The following is a 20,776-nucleotide window of genomic DNA, read 5'->3' on the forward strand; positions in this document are numbered from 1 at the left end:
GAGTCATTTCAACAGGCTTATTTTTTCCCCTTTAAAGAGCTAAATCACTTGAGTCTCAGTCATTTCTCTGAACTCACTCTGACTTTTCAGTACAAGATGGTAGAAGGTCCACATGTAGCAGCAACATTTATTTATTATTTGTTATTTCAGACAAATATACTGTATACATCATAATTCTCATCCAATTTATGTCCTTTACTCGTGATTGATGCTGTTCATTGTCATCAGTGTATCCCTGTGACATGTGTGTTCAACCAAACTGAAATTTAAATGAGCACAGTCTTGTCTTGGTAATATGAGCATAACAGTAACACTGTTCACAGTGACTTACACCTTGACTCGCTGGGAGACAGATTCCAGTTGAAATGAACCAGTGGCTAGTTGTATTGATTTGGCTGAAAAGAACACTGGTGATAAAACCTTCAGAAAAATGTGCCGAGTTTCTGAGCAACCTCATCTAAACCTGGCCTTTAGGCACGGAGTAGCGTTCAACACAATGGTCCTACACTTATGCAATCTTCATACTTCCTCTGAGTTAATGCTAGAGATTTAAGGAGAACGTTAACAGGTCCAAAGAATTGTCTTCACCTTTTGGAAAATACTTTTTTGGGACATTTTTGTCTTTTTTCAAAGGTGAACAGGAGAGAATGTAAAGACCCACAACAAAGGTCCCTGGCTGGAATCGGAGCCGTCACACCATCTGGTATGTCTTAACCACGATGGCACCTTATCGACCCTTGGCGAATAAGATTATTGATATCTAATTCAATAGAATTGTATTTTTGCTTGCAGAAGTTACAGTCCATGCTCCAGATAACCTCTGAGCTCCAGTGATACTTCACATCGTATTATCCTCTCTATAACCTTTCTGACTGGATAAATGCATATAAAGTTTGTATCGCTGCCCGTTTCTCTGCCATATGTCTTTGCAGTTCTATGTTTTTCACTGTGGCTTGTAGCTAATATGAGCATCATTGATAAGCACTCTTATCTGTGAGATATGGATTACAACAGCATCTCACACACTTTCTATGCTTATGAATCCAGACATGAGACAGGTTGATACATATTGTTATATATATATATATATGTGCATCTGTCAAATGAGGATTTGTGAATACTTAGATAGTGAAAGGACAATACATACTACACTCCACAGTACTCTGTCCATTGTAGATGGTCTTTTCCAGATGTTTCTGAGACTATTCAGGTGGATGTGGACACAACTAACAGCAATGTGTCTCTCAAACTCGCTGACAACAATCCTTTTCTCAACAAACTCCAGTTCAGAGACAGACAACTGCAAGTAAAGGGAAAGATAAAGTTCAGCTCTGCATTTGGACAACAAGTTGGTGACTAGATCTCTTAACAGCGTAGAGTGGTATGATCTTGTCATGGTGTTTTATATTAATTACTAATTAGGTAGTCATACTTAAAATGCACTATTTTGTTAGAGAAAAAGAAAAGCATACCTCAAGGCAAAACTGAGCTGAATGAGATTGAACAAGCAAGTCTTTGTCTCTGACACTATGATGGCATGTACTTAAACAGTCCACTAGATGGTGCCGTCAGCCTGTTTAAAGACTTTTCTCCAGTAGGACGTTGTGGTTAGGTCGACTAGTGTGGTGTGTTGTCTGCATAAAAATTAATCATTATAAAAAATATATATTTGTCACTTGTGGCCACAATAGCTGCAGGTCACTTTGTGGAAAGTAATGATTATTCTAAAGCACAAGAACTTCCATTGCATTTATATTTGCAATCGAATCAGCATGTTCATCAACAGCGCAAACGTGTGTGAAATCCACCACAAAAAAAATGAAACAATGTTGCAATAAAACCTAAAAGTAAGAAAAACAGAGACGAAACAATGTGCAAGAGTCAGGTGATCTCTACTTTTATTTAAATTAAATCATATAGGACTTTTTAAAGCATTTTAATATTTACCAAAAACACTAACCTTTTTCTGAATTAGATTTTTCGTCTCTCATTAATAATCACTATATATTCATAGGTGCTAGGCAGAAAATGCAAGAAAAATATAGGCGCACAGTAGGTCAAACATACTGAAAGCATATCTAGGAATCGGCTGTAAACAGAAGTCAAGGCACAAACATACTGCAACAGACATGGAAATGGTACTATAAAACGTGACAGAATGTTAGGTACACACATACTTTAAATATCAGTTAGGATTTTGCCATAATTTTCCCCTGCAAGTGAAGCTTTTTTTTTTGTCTTTTCAACATTTTAACATTTTTTTTTTTCATTTTGTAGGAATGTTAGATAATTTGTGCAGATTACAGAGCTAATATTTGCCATGTTGAGTCATGCAGAACAATATACGGTTTGGCTATGAATGATGAATTTATGTAAACATTATTTAAAAAAAGAAAAAAGCACTTTCCTTTATCGATCATATTTTATGTCCATGCCTGTGCTTCATCACTTAAAAAATAAGCTTCATGTGATTAAAAGTTTAATAATTTGCACATCAGAATTTCTAAAAGTAAAATGAATGCATTTATATAAAAAAGTTTTCCTTTGCCACCTCTAGTTATTTAAAATAAAGAAGAAAAAAAAAAGGAACCAAAATACAATAATAAATGTTGATTTTTGTGGTCATAGCCCAAAGAGTTAATGATACGAGCGACTGGAACAGCATTTATTGAAATTCTGCGAGGCTCGTCGGGTTTTCAGTCTATTAGGTGTCTTTATAAAAAGCAGATCAAAGCAGAAATCGTGGTTGGCCAGTGCAGTCATTCATGATGTGTGTATCTTCCCCCTATCTTTATGGTCATCAGAACTCTTCAAGTAATCTAATAAAGCACAAAAAAACACAAAATTAATCATTTTAAACAGGCTTCATTTTGTGCCCTGTTACAGAGCTCAACTGTTGAGTCTGAGTCATTTCTCACCTTGACTCTTTCTCAGACATGTTTTTAGAAGAGGCCACAGTCCTTCAGGTTGTTCTTGATGATGACGTCAGTGACAGCGTCGAACACAAACTGCACGTTCTTGGTGTCGGTGGCGCAGGTGAAGTGGGTGTAGATTTCCTTGGTGTCCTTCTTCTTGTTCAAGTCCTCGAATTTGGTCTGGATGTAGGCCTGGGCCTCCTCGTACTTGTTAGGGCCTGAGAGACAGAGAGTGTTAGGAGAGCTGGAGTCAGGGCATGTCTTTGATTAATTGATATACTCTAAATATTAACAAACCTCAATCTACAATTTATGACAACTGTCATTGACGATCATTTTCCATATTTTCACAAGATATGAATCTTTTATCATAATTTCCCATTAAAACAGTGACGCATTGAGGACGTGTTGGAGATCAAAATGGGTTTCACTGCTTTCGAAATGATTTCTATTATTACTGCAAAACATTTCAGGCATTCGTCAGTACTATCCACTATCTGTGTTGATATACTTCAGGGAGCTTGACAGTTTGAGCGGTTCCTTAAAGTGTCACTTTTTCCATAAGCCTCTCTCCGGAATTACCTTTATATCTCACAGAAAGGAGATTTGTTTTTCTGAAGAACAACTACCCAGAAATGTTTGAAAATCCAGAAACTTGTTAAACAACAAGTTACAACTGCTGTCCTGAAAATATTTCCAGAATCCTTAAAAGACCCTTCTAAATGTCTGCATTAAAAAAATATTAATTCAACTTGCTAGTTTTCTGCTCAAAACAACATGTCTTTGATTAATTGATATACTCTGAATCTAAATATTAACAAACCTCAATCTACATTGAGGTAACTTTCTATTATCTTACATTTTCACACAAAAGACTGCATTCATATTTTTGTTGTGTTGTACAAAACGAGGAAAGGTCATTTCTGACAACCTGGTTAAGTAAATATAGTCGCAAATAAAGAAATGGGTAAAAAAAAAGGGTTTGTCGTGCAGTGAACAAAACATGTTTTCATCCACTTGGTTATAAATCTTCAAGGATTTTGGAAATACTTTCAGAACAGCTTCAAGGGTTGCTAAACAACCTTCTGGGTTTTTCAAAGATTGTTTGGTAATCAGTTTCCCAGAGAAACAGATGTTTACGTCTGTGGCTTGAATGTGATGGTAATATGTAAGAGGCACAAACTGGGGCGAGATTTTGGTTTTGGTTTTGTTACAAGAACAAAAAAGTACAACAAGTGGAAGTAACACATCCTATTAACAGAATATTTGACTTAAAAACATAAGCCATGGTTTAGTCGATCAGTTGGCCCTGCCCTGTGGTTGTATTATGACGTTCAGACTTTACCGCTGTACTCGGGGAAGCAGATGGTCAGAGGGCTGTGGGCGATCTTCTCCTCGAACAGGTCCTTCTTGTTGAGGAACAGGATGATGGACGTCTCTGTGAACCACTTGTTGTTGCAGATAGAGTCAAACAGCTTCATGCTCTCGTGCATCCGGTTCTGGGTGGGACGGCGAGCAAATGTGGAGATAAAGAGATTATTAGAGAGAGCAACTAGGGCACATAAAGGAAATGAGTTCCATGAAACCCAGCCTCTCTTCACCATTTGGGAACATCCAGGGAATGGGCTCTACTGCAAAACACATGCAAGGATGCAAAGCTCTTTTTCTTTTTTTTAAATTAATTTGTATTGAAGGAGTATAAGCCTAACTCACCATCTCCTCATCCTCAGCCAGGACCAGGTCGTAAGCGCTCATGGCTACACAGAAGATGATAGCTGTGACTCCCTCGAAGCAGTGGATCCACTTCTTCCTTTCTGACCGCTGGCCTCCAACATCAAACATCCTGCACACACACACACACACACACATACACAGTATAAACATGCTGTTTGAAATAGGAGAGCGGATGGGACTGAGCACAGGAGAATCAACACTTCTTCATGCTGACAAGCTTCAAGATCTCCCTCTGGAAACGTGTGAGCCCTACGCCCGTCTATACAGTGAATACATTTCTGTGTCCTCGTCTCCTCAGGGCAGGGTGTTCTGCTGCACAGGCCGTGTCATTTTTCCTGGCATTTGTTGGCATTTTGGTTCAGTGCAGTTGCTGTGGAAACAGGTGGCCTTAAGGCAGGTTGAGGCACGGCAGTGGCAGGTTTTTCACTAAGCTCCTATATGACTTATTCATGAAGATGGAGGGTACGTAGATGGGTGAGAGAGAATGCTCCTCCGGACGGTGCCACACTGACGATTTTTCTCCATCTAACATTGAGAAGAAGCTTTTTGCAGAGAGACACACATTTATTCTTCCTGCTAAGCAGTTTGCACTTTGCAGAATTGGTTCATTACAGAAAACTTTGACTCTCACGGACGGACGGCTTTACGCCGAGTAAGCAGAGCTCATTATAACAGTGACACACTTTAAGACTGTTTACCTCAACAGTGAGCTCATGTCCAGCAATGCTTACGTAAGCCAAATATATCACGGCAGCGCAGCACTTAAGAGGTGCTTGAGGTAGACATATGCTTGTTGGATTTGGTCCAACTGTCTTCCAAATAGAAATAAATCAAGACGTAAATTTATAGACACACAGCAGCCACAGAAGCACACACACCTTTCCTTTCCCACTGCTGTGTTAAAGCAGCAGCAGTGACTAATGGCTCAATCAGTTATAAGGTACAACATGTTTGTCTGTGATTTTACTTCATTATCTCAGTGGGGAAAATACCGTATGTATTGTCAGAACACATAAACACATTGATGAAACATTTACATTGTAAAAACAAGACAACTTCTGAAAACCGTCATTCAAACAACCTGAAAGGGTAATAATGAGTTTGAATTCCGTAATTTCTTTTTCATGATTGATATGCACAATCTTGCTGTGATAACCACTCCTTTACAAAATCCCACAAATATGTATATTGTTTGTGTTGGATAACATGTGTTTTCACTTATATTTATGTGTACTTAAATGAAGGTTTTTTTCTTTTGTTTCTTCTTCTAAGCTTGAACAATATGTATGGAGTCCTCATTGTTACAGTATTGTAGTGGGACAAGCTGTTTGGGTTAAAGACATCTAAAGCTCAGCTGCTGAAATGAAACAGCAACTTCACAAATCAGAAAAGCAAATGTTTTCCTTTCTTGGAACTTTATTGGCTTTTCTCAAAAGGGGGAAGCACTGTGCGCTGGCAAACACACAGAAGACTCTTAGTACAAACATAAACGCATGACTTAAGAGTCATGCGTTTATGACACACAAATGTATGACAACTGTCATTGACGATCATTTTTGTCACCAGAAGTCCATATTTTCACAAGATATGAATCTTTTATCATAATTTCCCATTAAAACAGTGATGCATTGAGGACGTGTTGGAGATCAAAATGGGTTTCACTGCTTTCGAAATGATTTATATTATTACTGCAAAACATTTCAGGCATTCGTCAGTACTATCCACTATCTGTGTTGATATACTTCAGGGAGCTTGAGCCTCAGCAAATAATTGCTGTCACCTGCTGCGCCGGAGTCCTTAAGGCATCTCCCCCTCTCTGATCAGGTTAGTTACTACATGATGATCTAAAAAAAGAGCTATTAAATACAATATATGTCCTTTGCTGTGTGAAATACTTTTTTATTACATGGAAGAATATCAGCAGAGGCGTTTTTTTAAGTAAATTAGTAGGGTATAACCAATTAAAGGTGAAATGAAATATTGAGCTGCCCAACATAAACTGATTAGCACCTCTATTTCAACAGTGTTTCACAAAATGTAGCAGTTGAGTAAAAAAAACAGTAAAAAAAAAGGGGGATCTTACTTGAAGTGCAGGTCCTTGAAGGTGAAATGTGTCTCCACGATGCCGGTGGTCTTCACTCGGGTCCGCAGCACATCTTGCTGTGTGGGGATGTAATCTGGCTTGCCTATCCTCTCCAGGTCATTTAGGTAGCTGATGGGAACACGGACACAAACAAAGATCTATCATAATACTCTCTTATTCTTAAGGTGTAAGGGTTGTTACGGGTTATAAGGCTCATCTGTTCCCTCACACAGACATGAGAAGCCCTCTCACAGCACCGTGTCGTCTCTGCACAGTCAGGTTCAAATTCACAGTCATATCACATGAGCTGATGAGCGGTCACAGAACAACACACGGCTGCTGCTTCACCTCTGCTCACTCCAATACAATTCACACAACCACCCTGTTTCACCTCACTTATACATGTCATGAATCATTATTTCATATAATGTACATTTTAATTAATTGCAATTGTGTATAAGATAAGGAAACATTTTCTAAAACTTTGTATCTGCTGACATTATGAAAGCCTTAAAAGAAATGCAACAGCTACACTCACAATTCATTTATTTGTAATTGGAGAGTCTAGTATATTGTCCGTGAGAACCAACCACCCTATTGAATACAGAGATTGCAAACATGTACACCGCATACTGCACTATCGCAGCCATGAAAAAAACAAACTGCAAATTGTGTAAGATTAGCAAAATAGGTAAAGTATGCTAAGGAATCGCTCTGGTAGCGGATTCAATTTTCCGCTTTTAATGTGACCTTTGTCAACAATCACAAAATGATGTTGTATGGTGATACAGCGATGTAAACACTAGAACCTGCCGAGGGACACTGAGATGCTAGTCTTCCTATATGCACAGTGACTTTTGTTAAGTATTCTGATTAACTACACCGGCCTGAGCACGGCAAACGATTCAGTGTTGGAATATTATTATATTATTAAACTCCTCCTTTTTCATTTTCTACCCTGCAATGTAATGTGTTGACATTCTGCTTTGTTTGACAATATTGTCTGCATATTTTGGTTTGCAATTAATGTATTTGGACGACAATGTGGGAGTGTGCTTGTGTGTGTGTGTGTGTGCACAAACATGGCCAAATAAAGCAATCTAGCTTTTCAGGCAGGCATGCCCGAAACCTGATAAAAGCACTACATACAAGACCACAATGAACTTTTACACATATATTGTTACCATGGAAGACGCACAATAAGCCAAATGTATTTCATGTAATTCTTTCAGCACAATATTCCACGGCATAAAGAAACAGAATGGGTTGTATAACAAAGTGTTGGTGCTGAATGTAATCCCCTGCAAGCCGCAGCCCGTGTGTAGATATTAGAGCTTCCACACCACTACTCCGTGCCACGTGTTTGACAGTTTAATCATTATCCGGTTCCCAATGGAGAGAGGTTTAGGCTGCTTTTGTAGTCCACACATCAGATATTCTAGCACTGCTTGATTTGGCCATTGGGTTTATAAGCTTTGAGGATTAATTGAATTTGGTCAGCTCACACTCTAATAATAAAAGGTACTCAACTGTAGTGAGACAGAGAATTCTCAATGGCCAATCAATAATGGTTGTGTCATAAGATTTTACATGAGGTTTTAAAACCAATTGACAATGTTTATTTTTGTCACTGAGTAAACCATTATCAGAGACCTGATGTGGCGCTATTACCAACTTCATATTGCTGCAGACACAGAACAGTTACAGTGTAAAGAGAGACCATTTCATTTTTACACATCCAGACATGTGAAAAGGTCTTCATTCCTAAAATAATGGCTGCTGGATCCATTATTTTCAGAGTGCACAGTACATGTCCCTTTCTATCAAACCAGTGAGGGAGAAGAGAGAGGTCTCTATTAATGTGAGATGTGCAATCTCTCTCTCTCTTTCTGTATCTTTTGCTTCCTTTCTCTGGCTCTCAGCAGGTGTCCATACATGGAGTATGGTCTAGTACCAGACTCATTAGTCCTCTCTTATCGCAATCGACTCTCCCAGCGCTCTACAAAGTTATGACGAACCACTGTACGTTGTCCACTCTCCCGGCCTGTCAGCGGCACGCTTCCAGGTCTCCTCGGCTTTAACAAGAGCAGTGAAGCAAAGATGGAGAAGTTGTGATTGTAGCGGCCAACACAAACAGAGAACAGTGTCACTCCTCCTAGAAGTTAAATCCAGCCGTGACTGCAAAGCAATCAATTGTGAAATGACTTAACAAATCCCCTGACATTTTACAGCACATTCTGGAGGTGTCATAGTATTATCAAAAGGCCTTGTGTATTTAACAGAAATCAGTGCAGTTAATTCCTGCTGCAGTTTGTAGGCAGCTGGTGGTGAACGAGGCTAAAGCTCTCTGTTTTCACTGGATTTCCATTTCAGAGCAGCAGTGCACTCCAGCAGGTCAGAGTGGCAACCACCTCTCACTTCTTAACCAGCATCCTCTCACAATTACCTCAAGCTCTCCCTGTTATTATACTCGTACATTATAACAGCGGCCAAAAAACTGAGTGCTCAGAAAGGAGCGTCACTGAGGTAATTAAGACCTTCGGAGAGAGGCTGAAGTTGCTGTATTGTTGCAGATTAGCGCCGTGATTGGTATTAAAATTGAAAGCCACTGGTTAAACCAAACAGTAATGCCTTCCCCATTAACAACTGCAGCTGCTCTCTACAGGGCCCTTCTCCACAACCAGGGCTGTGATGCAGAGAAATGATGAAATAGAATCCAACAGAGAAAACTTTTAAACTACTAAAGCAGACAAGAGTAGTATTAGTGCTGGTAGTGATAAATAAAGAGAAACAAGGGATGAAAAGTAACAGTGACAAGGATATTTGAGCAGCATGGTCAGCTTTAGAAAAAGTTGTAGGTATATCCTAACTTCTAACAATATATCGTCATTTATTTCTGACATTATTATCAGTTAAAGTCTGGTCACCAAGGTTTTCTGTGTTTATCGTAGTGGTCATGTTATTTTGAAACACAATGCTCCGTATATTAGCTTTGATGTTATTTAATGTAATTAATGCACTCACTAGGCAGCTGAGTCATTGAGCTGGTACTCTCTGGCCCGTGTGAAGCAGCTCTGGACGCCTCCGTCAGCCCACAGTCGTTGGATGACGTTGGACAGATCTTCAGGCAGGATGCCCTGCTCCTCTGCTGCTGCTGACAGGGAAAACAGCTGGCGGGCATCGTCCTGAAAAGAAAGACACAAACCATTAAATAGATTAGGTCTCTAAAAAAGAAAAGTGAACGTATATTAACCCTAATTCTTTTCTATAATTGACAAAGCTGATAAGTTTGACATGCATTGCTTTATTTAGGACTTTCACTTCATATGGCTAGTATTCCACTCATCTCTTGCAAGGCGCAGTAATGGTGGACCTAAACAAAGGAATGTTTAATATAACCATATATATATAGTGTGGATCTCAAGACTGAGCTTCATGGCTAGCTGTGACAGAGGCTTTTTGTAATGTAACCAGCAATAACAAGGACAACAAAACAAATATAAAGCATACATTCATTGGGCTTGTTGTTTTCTGCATTAACTTGCCTGGCAAACATTCATCAGATATGGTGAGTGGTTTTCAGCAAGCTGCCTTGCCGAATTACAAACTGTAGCTTGCTTCTGTTCCGGGTATCCAGTTAAAAACAGCTATCACAACCCCATTACTTAGAAATTGCAGATAAGAGCTACAACCACTGGAAAACGTTCCACGAGGGAAAGAAGCACTGCATTTTTCTTTCTCTGTATAGTCATTTAAAGTAAAAACTGTTAGCTTTTCCAACGAATTACTTTGAACAAAAGGGAAGTTAAGAAACAGAGTAAAGTAAACCAAAGAGTGAGGAATAGTATGACTAGAAAGTATGTATCCATCATTTGGCACTTGGCCATTACACAGCCATCTACCATCAAACTATGCATAGTAATGAATTCATCTATCAAGGTGCAGTGGCATGGAAAACAGACTCATCACTTGTTAGACAGCCCATTTATATTAACATTAATAGCAGTTACTTGCCTTTATTTCTCTGAGATACTCATGATCAGTAAGCAACGAGGCACTCACTGAAATTCTGCAAATAAACTTAGTTTAAACTCTCACAGAGCACAGGGAGCTTACGTCATCTTCATCACACCTCTTTGACCCTTTGAGTTTGCCACTGGACAAGGACTTACATTCATTTTTATTTTAGCTAGTGAGAGCAGACTTCCATTTTTAGTTAAACATTGTCTGACCCTCCATTCTGTCTCAGCTGTAGGTCACAGTAAGTAAGCAGCCCTTTACTGTGAACCCCTTGAAAGTAATTGAAATTGTGACAAACACAAGAAGTTTTAAATGGACGTTGGAAGAAAAGAAAGCAATATACCATGGCTTTGCATTTGTCTGTACTCTTTAATGTCTTTTGTTTGCTCCAGTTGTGTCCCAATATGTGTTCACGAGTTTATCTTTGTAGAGTACAAATCAATTTTCCCTAGGGGAACATAAAGTATAAATCTAATATTTAATCCAACACTCTCCCTCACCAACCCATATAATAATCCTTTAGTAAACCTAAATAAGTCTTATGATACAGTCATGAAAATGTCTGCAACTTCTGATGTAAAAACAGTTGACAGCGGGTCATGGAAGAATTGAAACACATTTGTTAAAAATTCTACGTGACATATCTGAAGAGGTGCATGCTGTATGCGCTAAACCAACTACTATATGGTTACCAATAGTTTGTAGAAACTGATATGTTTGGCAAAGTTTGAAAGCAGCTTGTTCCTTTTTCAGATTCCAGAATATTGCTGAATGCTGACTCTCGCAGTGAGACACATATTGTCTTTTGAATTGAAATCTGTGAAACGTTCCAGGATACTTAAACAACTCTGTAGGCCATTGGGGCAGTGGGGGAAGGTGTTACTCAAATAAACTAATCCACCCAGTCCAGCAGAACTTGTCATGCAGAGCTAGCTACCTTGGCAGAGCCAATCCTGAAAATAAACCATGTTGTCAAAAAGCCCTGTCCACATAAAAAACATGTTTATCCAACTCCTCTGGAATGAAGGTCAACAGGGAGAGGGAAATTTAGAGAGAACAAAAGTATCAAAGATGTACATGCAGTAAAGATTATTAGCGTTTTATTCAAATCATCTGTGAGAATAGAATATATGGATCAAATGTATGAGATAATGTGTCAGTATAAAAACAAATTTTCTCCTCTCATGAGTAATGCCTGAATCTTATTGCTGTCATCTTATCTCCCTGTGTGTAGACGATTTGTTGATCCTTTAACAGCTCATACACACACACAGGCGGGAACAGAAAATCAACGACCCTGCTGGAGTCCATCTCAAGCATCTGCTACCCAGAGTCGATTTCCAAAGAAAGACTGTCACATTGCACTCAGGAGAAATTCTTGAGCTGCATAATTTTCTGCTGCCTCAAATCCTCGAGGCTAGATATGAGTGGTTAGGATGGAGGCAGAGTGCAGGCTTTGGTGGCGATTAGTAGAGATGATATCTCAGAGCTCAGTGCCGCTATGTTAAACTATTCTTAATCAGGTACCCAGAAGGTTTTGTTACCTCCTTTAAGATTGGAACGATGTTGCACTACTGCTACTGTATGGACCTTTTTAAACGAATCAGTCTTATTTTTTTATTAGGCTTATCTACTATAAATTAATCCAAAAAGACTCTTTCTAGAACTTCTAATCTTTGGAGTTTTGCAATGGCGTACGCTAGCAGCAACGCAATTTTCTTTCTACAACAACTTGCTGCTGCAGAAGGTGACGACATTTCAAAAGTTACCAGTTTCAGTGTCAACTTTAGTGTCAAATACCTACCGCTCTAGTAGCTTCCTCATAGTCGATCTTTAGGTTGGCCATAGCTTTGATGATGGCCATAATGGACTGGATTGTGTTGCTGTAGACAACGGCTCTGTACTGCTTGCACTCATCTTCTGAGTATCCATCCTCATGGATAATCCTGAAAACACAGACCAGAGGAAGGGAGGGGGAAGAGCGAGAGAAAACAAAGATTAGTATTTAATTTAAGCTGAAAGCACAATGTCACAATATAAAAAAAGGACGTTAATACTTACGAATACATACATACAATTGTGTAAAATAGTGTCTGCTGACTTTTTTTACCCCAGCTTTTTCCCAAGATCTTGCAAAACATTTCATCTCATGAAAATGTTGTCCGTTTTTTGTTACAATTAACCCTACTTTAAAAGTGTACATTTAATTGACATTTCATTAGATCCATCAAAAATGTCTTAGTCCTCCATGTATGAGATCAAAAATCACAATACTGCTGGTTGGGGGTACTGGGAAAATTCAGATGTTTTTGTATCTCTGAGCTAGAGGACACTAGAACAAATATTGACTTGCTTTTGGAGCTGTGGAAAGAGATGGAGAGAAAGAGGCATGTGGGTAAAAAAAGCATGGGGCTGACACAGAGGCTGCTGGGCAGGAAACCAAACAGAACCGTCTCCCTTGGCCTGTCGCTGCCCAGAGACCAGAGTCACACAGCCATTGCTCATTGGTTGTGTGATGAGCTGAATGGGACCTCATTAAAATGCAAGTGAGCCCACTGTGCAACACTGTGAGACGCAGCCAAGAGGACTGAAAGACCTCAGTGTTTTCCCCACATCCAAACAGTACCTCCAATTATTTCATCCAATTATTTAATTGACTTGATTGTGAAGCACTTTGCAAACTTCATTTCTTAAATGTATTTGTTATTTCTAAAAATACCTTTGCAGTCTGTAGCTGGACACAGAGTGTTATATTGTGCCGTCTTCACCTCAACACCTTGTTTAAATGTAGATTTTACTAGATGCTAGGGGATTTTTCTGAATTCTTCTCAAGAACTTTAAAGCTATATTAAAGGACACCCCATCATTAGTACTGCAGTTTCCTGTGACTCTCACAGAAGCATAATGCATCCTTTTGTCAGAATTATGAATAGAAGAATCCCACACACAGTATCTCTAAAATCTATTATTTATCCATCTTACCAAAAACACAACCACAGAAAACACGTTCCTCATACAAGTCTAAGTCTAGCATGGAATTGTTCTATTTTCAGTTCTATTTTCAGGTAACCAAAATAATTCACTTGTACTCCTCTATGAGTGACGAGATGACAGTGGTGTTTTGCTCTTTTAACTTCAGTGTCAGCTAAAGAGCTCGACAGACCGTGTATGAATCATTCATGTTATTAATGACACTTGTGATTTTCTTTCTACGGAAAGTCAAAATGTGAAATAAATCTGTACAAGTAGGTGTAAGTAACCTGAGTGAGCGGATTGAAACATGTTAAAAATCATGAAATGCGTACAGAGTAATAATTGGGCCATTTGGAGAAGCTTGTTTTTGTGATGTTTGTCTGTATGTAGTATATGTTTGCGCTTTTGTTAATGATGTATCAAAAGAAAAAGCATTACGCGTGTAGGTGTTCACTGATGTGTACATGTGAGACGATTTTAGGAAACAGCATTTCTGAGAGATTTATAAAATGATTCAGTCATTGTAGCAACGCTAAACAGGAAGACTAACGTTGAGTCATTAGCTGTGGAGACGCACATTCAGCACCATCTTCTCAAGAGCGAACCTTCACAGAGAGAAAACCAGCTGTTCCATTTATGCTTCACTACACAGTAATCGGAGATTAGGATATACAGAAGACAACAAAATACTTGTCTTTATACTGGACTGTAATTCTTACCCTGCCAGTTGTCGCTGGTCATGTCAGCTTGAACATATTAAGCCTTTTCTTTGATTGCCAAGATGGAAACTTTTAGAATTATTGATTTTAAAACATGCTCCCTCAGTAAGTTTTAGGTCGCTCACTTTATCTTCATGTAACAAGCTATTACGGTCTTCCTTGCATGATTTTTGTTATAAAAACATCCTTTGAGAAACTTTAAGGATGGAGGCAAGAACAATCAGAGAATCTACAGACCCTGGTTAATCGTGACATGACTCACTGCCTGTCGAAACTCTCAAACGTTGTATACTTAACACATAACTATTTCTGCTCAGCATTGTTAATGTGAAATAAAATGAATTGTTATTCACCGAATGCATGTTCAATGTCTTGCCTTGAATTGTTACATACTTGAGCATGAAGTTTGACAGTGTTTAAAGAATAGCTTCCAAATGTTTCTATTTTTGTAATCTTAAGCAACAAGCAGTGACAATCTAGTGAAGGGTGGAGTAGTCCCATCAGGTGAAGTTCATGATAATATTTCAGTGTAGAGGAGCATTGAAAATCATATTTTGTACAATCTGAATGTTGCCTGTCATTAGCAAATGCTTGCCAAAGCCTTGTCAGATTAAAATCAGTGCAGTGACAATGGTGGGCTTTCTTTGCCAGCATAATTATGAATTGCACGCTTGAAAAAATATGACTGGGGGAAAATTAAATTAGCTGGTACCCAACATGTACTAAGATGAACCCTATTATCTGTTGTGGTCCGCGTTCAGCGCAGTAAAGTACAGTACAGTACAGTACACATGTCTGAAGATATTCTGCCAGTGACTTGACTCCCGAATCAATTTGGTCAATCACTTAACAACAGCTTTTCTCCTCCATAACGCTGGTGATAAATGTTGACGGTGCAATATCTGTTAATGGCCTATTTCAAGCCTGGTGGCGCTGAGCCAAGCAGTGCCAAGCTAACTGGGCCAAACTCTATTCATTACTCATCATATCAGCTAGCTAAAAGATTGCATTTATCAGAGGGGGGACATCCCTGTGTGTGTGTGTGTGTGTGTGTGTGTGTGTGTGTGTGTGTGTGTGTGTGTGTGTGTGTGTGTGTGTGTGTGTGTGTGTGTGTGTGTGTGTGTGTGTGTTTCCTATTAGACGCTACACTAGAAGAGGCTATTAAAAGTGCCAAATGGAAGTGCCAATGGAATTTAAATAAAAAATAAACCTATTTTGAAAATGAAATTAGTTGCATCTTTTTTGGTTGAAATGTGCAAAGTGACCAATTTCAGAGCTTCAGGCTGATCTAACTGATGTGGACCACAGAGATGATAACCCTCACATTTATGGACTAATGCTTTCTGCTTGCCTCAGATTATTTGTCCGGCCTCACTCTCTAGATTTTAAGTTAAACAACAACAGCACGTTCCATGGCAATAATATAAAGCTTGTGACAGCCCCAGACAATTTTGCTTGATTTCAACAACCTATAGTATTTTTCAATGAAATTAAATGACACGAGGTTTCTATAAGGTTCTACATTGGACCTTTCTCTTGTGCTATCGCAGCAAGAACGTGTCTTACCTCACATAGGCTGTATGTTGATGTATTTGATTAGAATCTAGTGCATCAAGTCACATACTAGGACCCCACAATAGTCAAACTAAGCACAAGTTTTAAGCAAAACATTGGTTAAAGAAAAAGCTAATTAATTAGCGTTTCCATCTGCTACTGTAACATGAATTTTAGAGGGCTAAGCCTGTTTACAGGTCTGAGATCTTGGCCTAGTTCCTCATTAAGACCTGGATAAACCACATCATCAAGTGAATTAATCCAATATGTCTCGCTCTGAAGTAATTTATTAAGAGGAACTGCTCTAGAACTCATTGCCCTCCACTTTTAAGAGGCTGTCGTTTCCATTATTATTTTATTCCTGCCTATCCATTCAGGTTTTCTTTATGAGCAAATTGAAAACATGGTTCATGGGAGCCGACGGAGCATTGGAAAGCACCAGAGATTCAAACCCAGGATAATCTGATGTGAGGCGACATTTGTGCTGCGCACTTGCTTCGATATCTACTAATGAATGTGCTGCTTTAATTATTTAGTTAGGTTTATGCAGTAGATACTGATAATCAAATAAATGCTTGAAAACCCTTGATATGTAATTATCCCAAATACATTTAATTGTGCTGTTAAACCATATATTAATTTGTCAGAGATGATGGGAGGAAAAGCAAAACAATGAGCAGTCACTCACTTCATCTGCTTCACAATGGTGCTCTTCCCCGACTCTCCAGCACCTGCAGAGAGAACAAAAACAGGCAAAGGTTAAAAATACACTCCCGTTGGCTGAGAAATGTAAACAGGCAGCCAGCGAGGCCGTCTCACATCTGGACCCTTTCCTCGCTCCCCTCCCTTTACCGCCCAGTCTTGCCTTCAGCTCTGCTACAGATCTCAGTTCTCATTTTCATCCTGCTCTCGCTATCTGGCTGTACAGGGATTCTGCTCCTTCAGTTATTGCTCAGTCAGTTCTATCTGAAGTCTGAATTCAAATGGCAATACAGAGCTCGCTCAACCTCGAAAGGAACAAAAAAAAACCCTCTTTTTATTACGCCACTTTGTTATTGTTAACATTTTAATGGAAACATCTCACACTGACAGGATATGGGCTTTTCTTATCCACTGCTATGTTTATTCTAATAGCCTGAGACCAGAGAGCGCATCTGCCACAAGGAATCTGACACCACACACACACACACACACACACACACACACACACACACACACACACACACACACACACACACACACACACACACACACACACACACACACACACACACACACACACACACACACACACACACACACACACACACACACACACACACACACACACAGGGGTGACTGTCAGTGCACTCTCAATTCGTACTCGCCTGGGGTCTATCTGGGATGACCCTCAAAATACACTACTACGCAGCATGCGGCACGCACATGCAGAGCGAAGCCTCTGGGTAGTAATGGGCAGAGATAGTTTCCAGACAGATGTCAGCTCCTACTCCTCGGTGGTATATGAGCTCAGTGGCTTGCCTTGAAATAAAGACAGTTTTAACAAATATCCAACAGATTTCGACAGTCTAAAGGTAAGTCATCACGCACCTTGCTGTGTATCAAGGCAGACCAAATGTGACCGAAAGTGTAACAAAACCAAAAGGGTGTGGGCGCTCTGGGTCATGGTGGGTGATTTTACCTAGACACATTGGGACATTCTCCATTTTACATCCACCTCATGGTTCTGAAATCCCAACTCTCCCCACCCGGCAATTTGCAAATCACACTGTGCTCATCCATCTGCTGTACAGTCTGTGGGCCATATTGTTAAACAGAAGGAAAATGAAAGAAAGAAATGCTCTCTCCCTCTCTGGCTCACTGCATACCTTGAATTAAAAACTGTAAACAGATTCCCTACTGAAGAAAATGTGAAATAACTAAGATGCAGACTGATTGAGTGGAAAGGAGCAGTATGCGTTCCATATGAATCAAGTTGTAGATGGAATACTTTGCCATGAATAAATCTTATGAGCCATTACAGGCAAGCTTTGTTTGATTTAAGATGGTTAAAACCACAATATTGGTTTAAAGCCAAATGGCCATCAAAACATTTGTCTCTTAAAACTCCACACACTAACTCTGTAAAATGTTATGTGCTGTATAAGACAAAATCTATTAGGTTTAAGCACTAAAATGGCAAACTAATCATTTCTTATTTTGCACCACACAGCAAGACAAACATAACAGAGTTTGTTCCTGCAGCCTCTGTGGCTCAGCAGTAGATATATGAGAGTCCGCAGCCAAACTGCCAGAACATACTTTCTAGACCTGTGATTTCATGAATCTGACTGACAGGGCCGAGCTAGCGGCTATTTCTCTCTCACACACACACACACACAACAAGCTAATGCTCTCCTGAAAGTAGTAAACATGCCCTTTGGAGTTTGTCCGGTGAACCTGAAGCTGCTAACAGTTAGAGATGAGTGGTGACGTTTGGCACATACCTTGGTGCCACTGCTGCTTTGGCTAACAAATAGGTTGCTGCTCTCTTTATTGTAGAAAACAAATACACTTAACCACCTGGCACACTTTGAATATTCTCAGTTTTTAAGCCTTTGCATGTTTAATATGTAAGTTCAAATGAAATAACTGTAGAATACAGTCCTGTTCCTCATTACACATCACAGTTACTTTAGTGTGAGAGGACCACACTCTAAAAATGCAACTGAAAGAACAATGGATTGGACTATTGAATGGGGTTTTATGTACACTCCCAAAAGGATGAACAATGCATTGCTGCTGCAGTAATCCTTATCATAAGTACTTCAGCGACCACAATGCACTGCACACATAAGTATATTCAGAGGCAAGTGACTGGTGGTTTGCAGAATTCCTTCAGGACTGGACACACTTCTTCACTACAAATCAATCTTTAACTGGATGAAACACACACAGAGGATGCCGTCACCGATGTGATGCGTGTGAAATCACTCTCAAGACAGGGGCAATAAGCATACGCTGCTTCTGTGGGGAGAAGCGGTTGCAGGAACTCAGGGCCTGATGACAGTCGGACTTATTCCACTGATACTGTCAATATTACTCAACACACTCAGCCTGATCTGTGGCTAATATTGCATCATCGCCATAGCTCCCTTTGGACTGTGGAGGCTCAGGACTGCAGCCACACACACACACACACACACACACACACACACACACACACACACACACACACACACACACACACACACACACACACACACACACACACACACACACACACACACACACAACACACACACACACACACACACACACTATTGATACTAGTACTTTCCAAAGATTGTTTGGAAAAAACATTGTATGACTCAGCTCTGAAAAAGCACAGCTTCTCTCTCCAGTAAGCTTTAACATCCAGCTGGTGGCCTTGGTGACTGAATAGACCTGAGTCATCATCAGTTCTCCCACAGTGCCAAAGTAGAACAAACCAAATGGTAGACTTTGCTTTGCTTTTAGTTTTTATCAGCACGAACAGTGCACAAACAAACAACCCTTAACAACAAAGCTAAAACTTTCATCTACTAAAATATAAGTAAAGGGACCTTCAACCTACTGATTATAAAATTAAACTGAACCGACATGATGATGAAATGAAAAACACATTAATGCATTGAACTAGACCGTTTGACCAAAACACAGAGGAATGTGCAGAACAGGGGATGAAGAAAAGTTGAGTCCGTAGGAAAATAAATAATGTCCACTGCCTAGCAACTGGGCAACATGTACGCCAGTTGTGGTTGTCTTTGAGTCATGGTAGAAAATAAGGAGAAAAAAAAGAGGGGGGAAAAATAGAGGAGTGCCAATTTAGTTTCCAATTTCATTTGAATGACATTAGTTAGTTTCTATTTGTCTATCATATTATATATATATATTAATAAAATACAAAAGATGATCAAAATGGATAAAAAGGAGGACAAATGTGAGTGTGTGCATGCTTACATATCATCTCTCTGCGTGTGTTGGGGGAAGAAGGGGGTATTAGCATGAAAATATGTATTATTAGGAGAAAGCAGTGGGGAATTTGTAAATCTCCCAGCAGGACTCAGGAAATTGCCTGATTACAGATGGGTTACAATGTGACTGGCAGACAGGCAGAACCAAAAGGGAGACGAGTACCAGGGGAACCTGTGCCAGGGAGCTCACAGGATTAATGGGGGCCGGCTGCCGTGGGAAAGAGCTTGACCCATGATGGATGGAATGTATTTACAGGCGGGGGTGTCATCAACAGGGACACAATCAGGTCAGATGAAAGTCACGGTAAGAGTATGGTGCTATATGGATGCATTCCCTACACACATTGCATCGGCACATACATACAGAAACAAGAACAGGCTTAACCAAGTCCCAGGTGGCCACCGCAGACTAATGCGAACCATGACTAACTGCAAAAATAGGAAATAATACATATCATAAATCAAGGTGTGTTTTTGCCCTGTGGTACCTGGTGGTTTTTATTCATTTAGAGAGCAAATAAGTCAACCTGTTTCCTTTGTTTGGAGAGGAGCATGTACAGAAGCTGCTGGTTATGAAATACTATGATTATTATTATGCCTACAGATTCTACATGTGAATGTAGAATCTCTTTACAGAGATTAGGGGAAAAGTGATACTAAAAAACTGGCAAACAGCAACACCGACTGTGATCAACCACAGATAACTTCACATTAGGTGTCATATCCTCAAAACTGTGCAGTGGCCATCAGCCCTAAGGAGCAAAAGTGAAGCTAAATCATCTG

At 39.6% G+C, this 20,776-nt stretch overlaps 1 protein-coding gene across 1 annotated transcript in view; it reads right to left on the minus strand.

Annotated features, from left to right (window-relative positions):
• Positions 1 to 1,868: 1,868 nt before the first annotated feature.
• Positions 1,869 to 20,776, minus strand: part of LOC129106293 (guanine nucleotide-binding protein G(i) subunit alpha-2-like) — a 53,320-nt gene continuing 34,412 nt past the window's right edge. Inside the window, exons 2-9 of the mRNA XM_054617677.1 lie at positions 16,687 to 16,729; positions 12,557 to 12,698; positions 9,757 to 9,917; positions 6,733 to 6,861; positions 4,629 to 4,758; positions 4,261 to 4,414; positions 2,919 to 3,133; positions 1,869 to 2,819 (exon numbers count right to left, since the gene is read on the minus strand). Of these exons, the coding sequence (XP_054473652.1) occupies positions 2,943 to 3,133; positions 4,261 to 4,414; positions 4,629 to 4,758; positions 6,733 to 6,861; positions 9,757 to 9,917; positions 12,557 to 12,698; positions 16,687 to 16,729 (950 nt within the window). The 3' untranslated portion in view covers positions 1,869 to 2,819; positions 2,919 to 2,942. The remainder of the gene's footprint in view (positions 2,820 to 2,918; positions 3,134 to 4,260; positions 4,415 to 4,628; positions 4,759 to 6,732; positions 6,862 to 9,756; positions 9,918 to 12,556; positions 12,699 to 16,686; positions 16,730 to 20,776) is intronic.

This window comes from Anoplopoma fimbria, chromosome 17, assembly GCF_027596085.1.
Source record: "Anoplopoma fimbria isolate UVic2021 breed Golden Eagle Sablefish chromosome 17, Afim_UVic_2022, whole genome shotgun sequence".
Taxonomy (NCBI): domain Eukaryota; kingdom Metazoa; phylum Chordata; class Actinopteri; order Perciformes; family Anoplopomatidae; genus Anoplopoma; species Anoplopoma fimbria.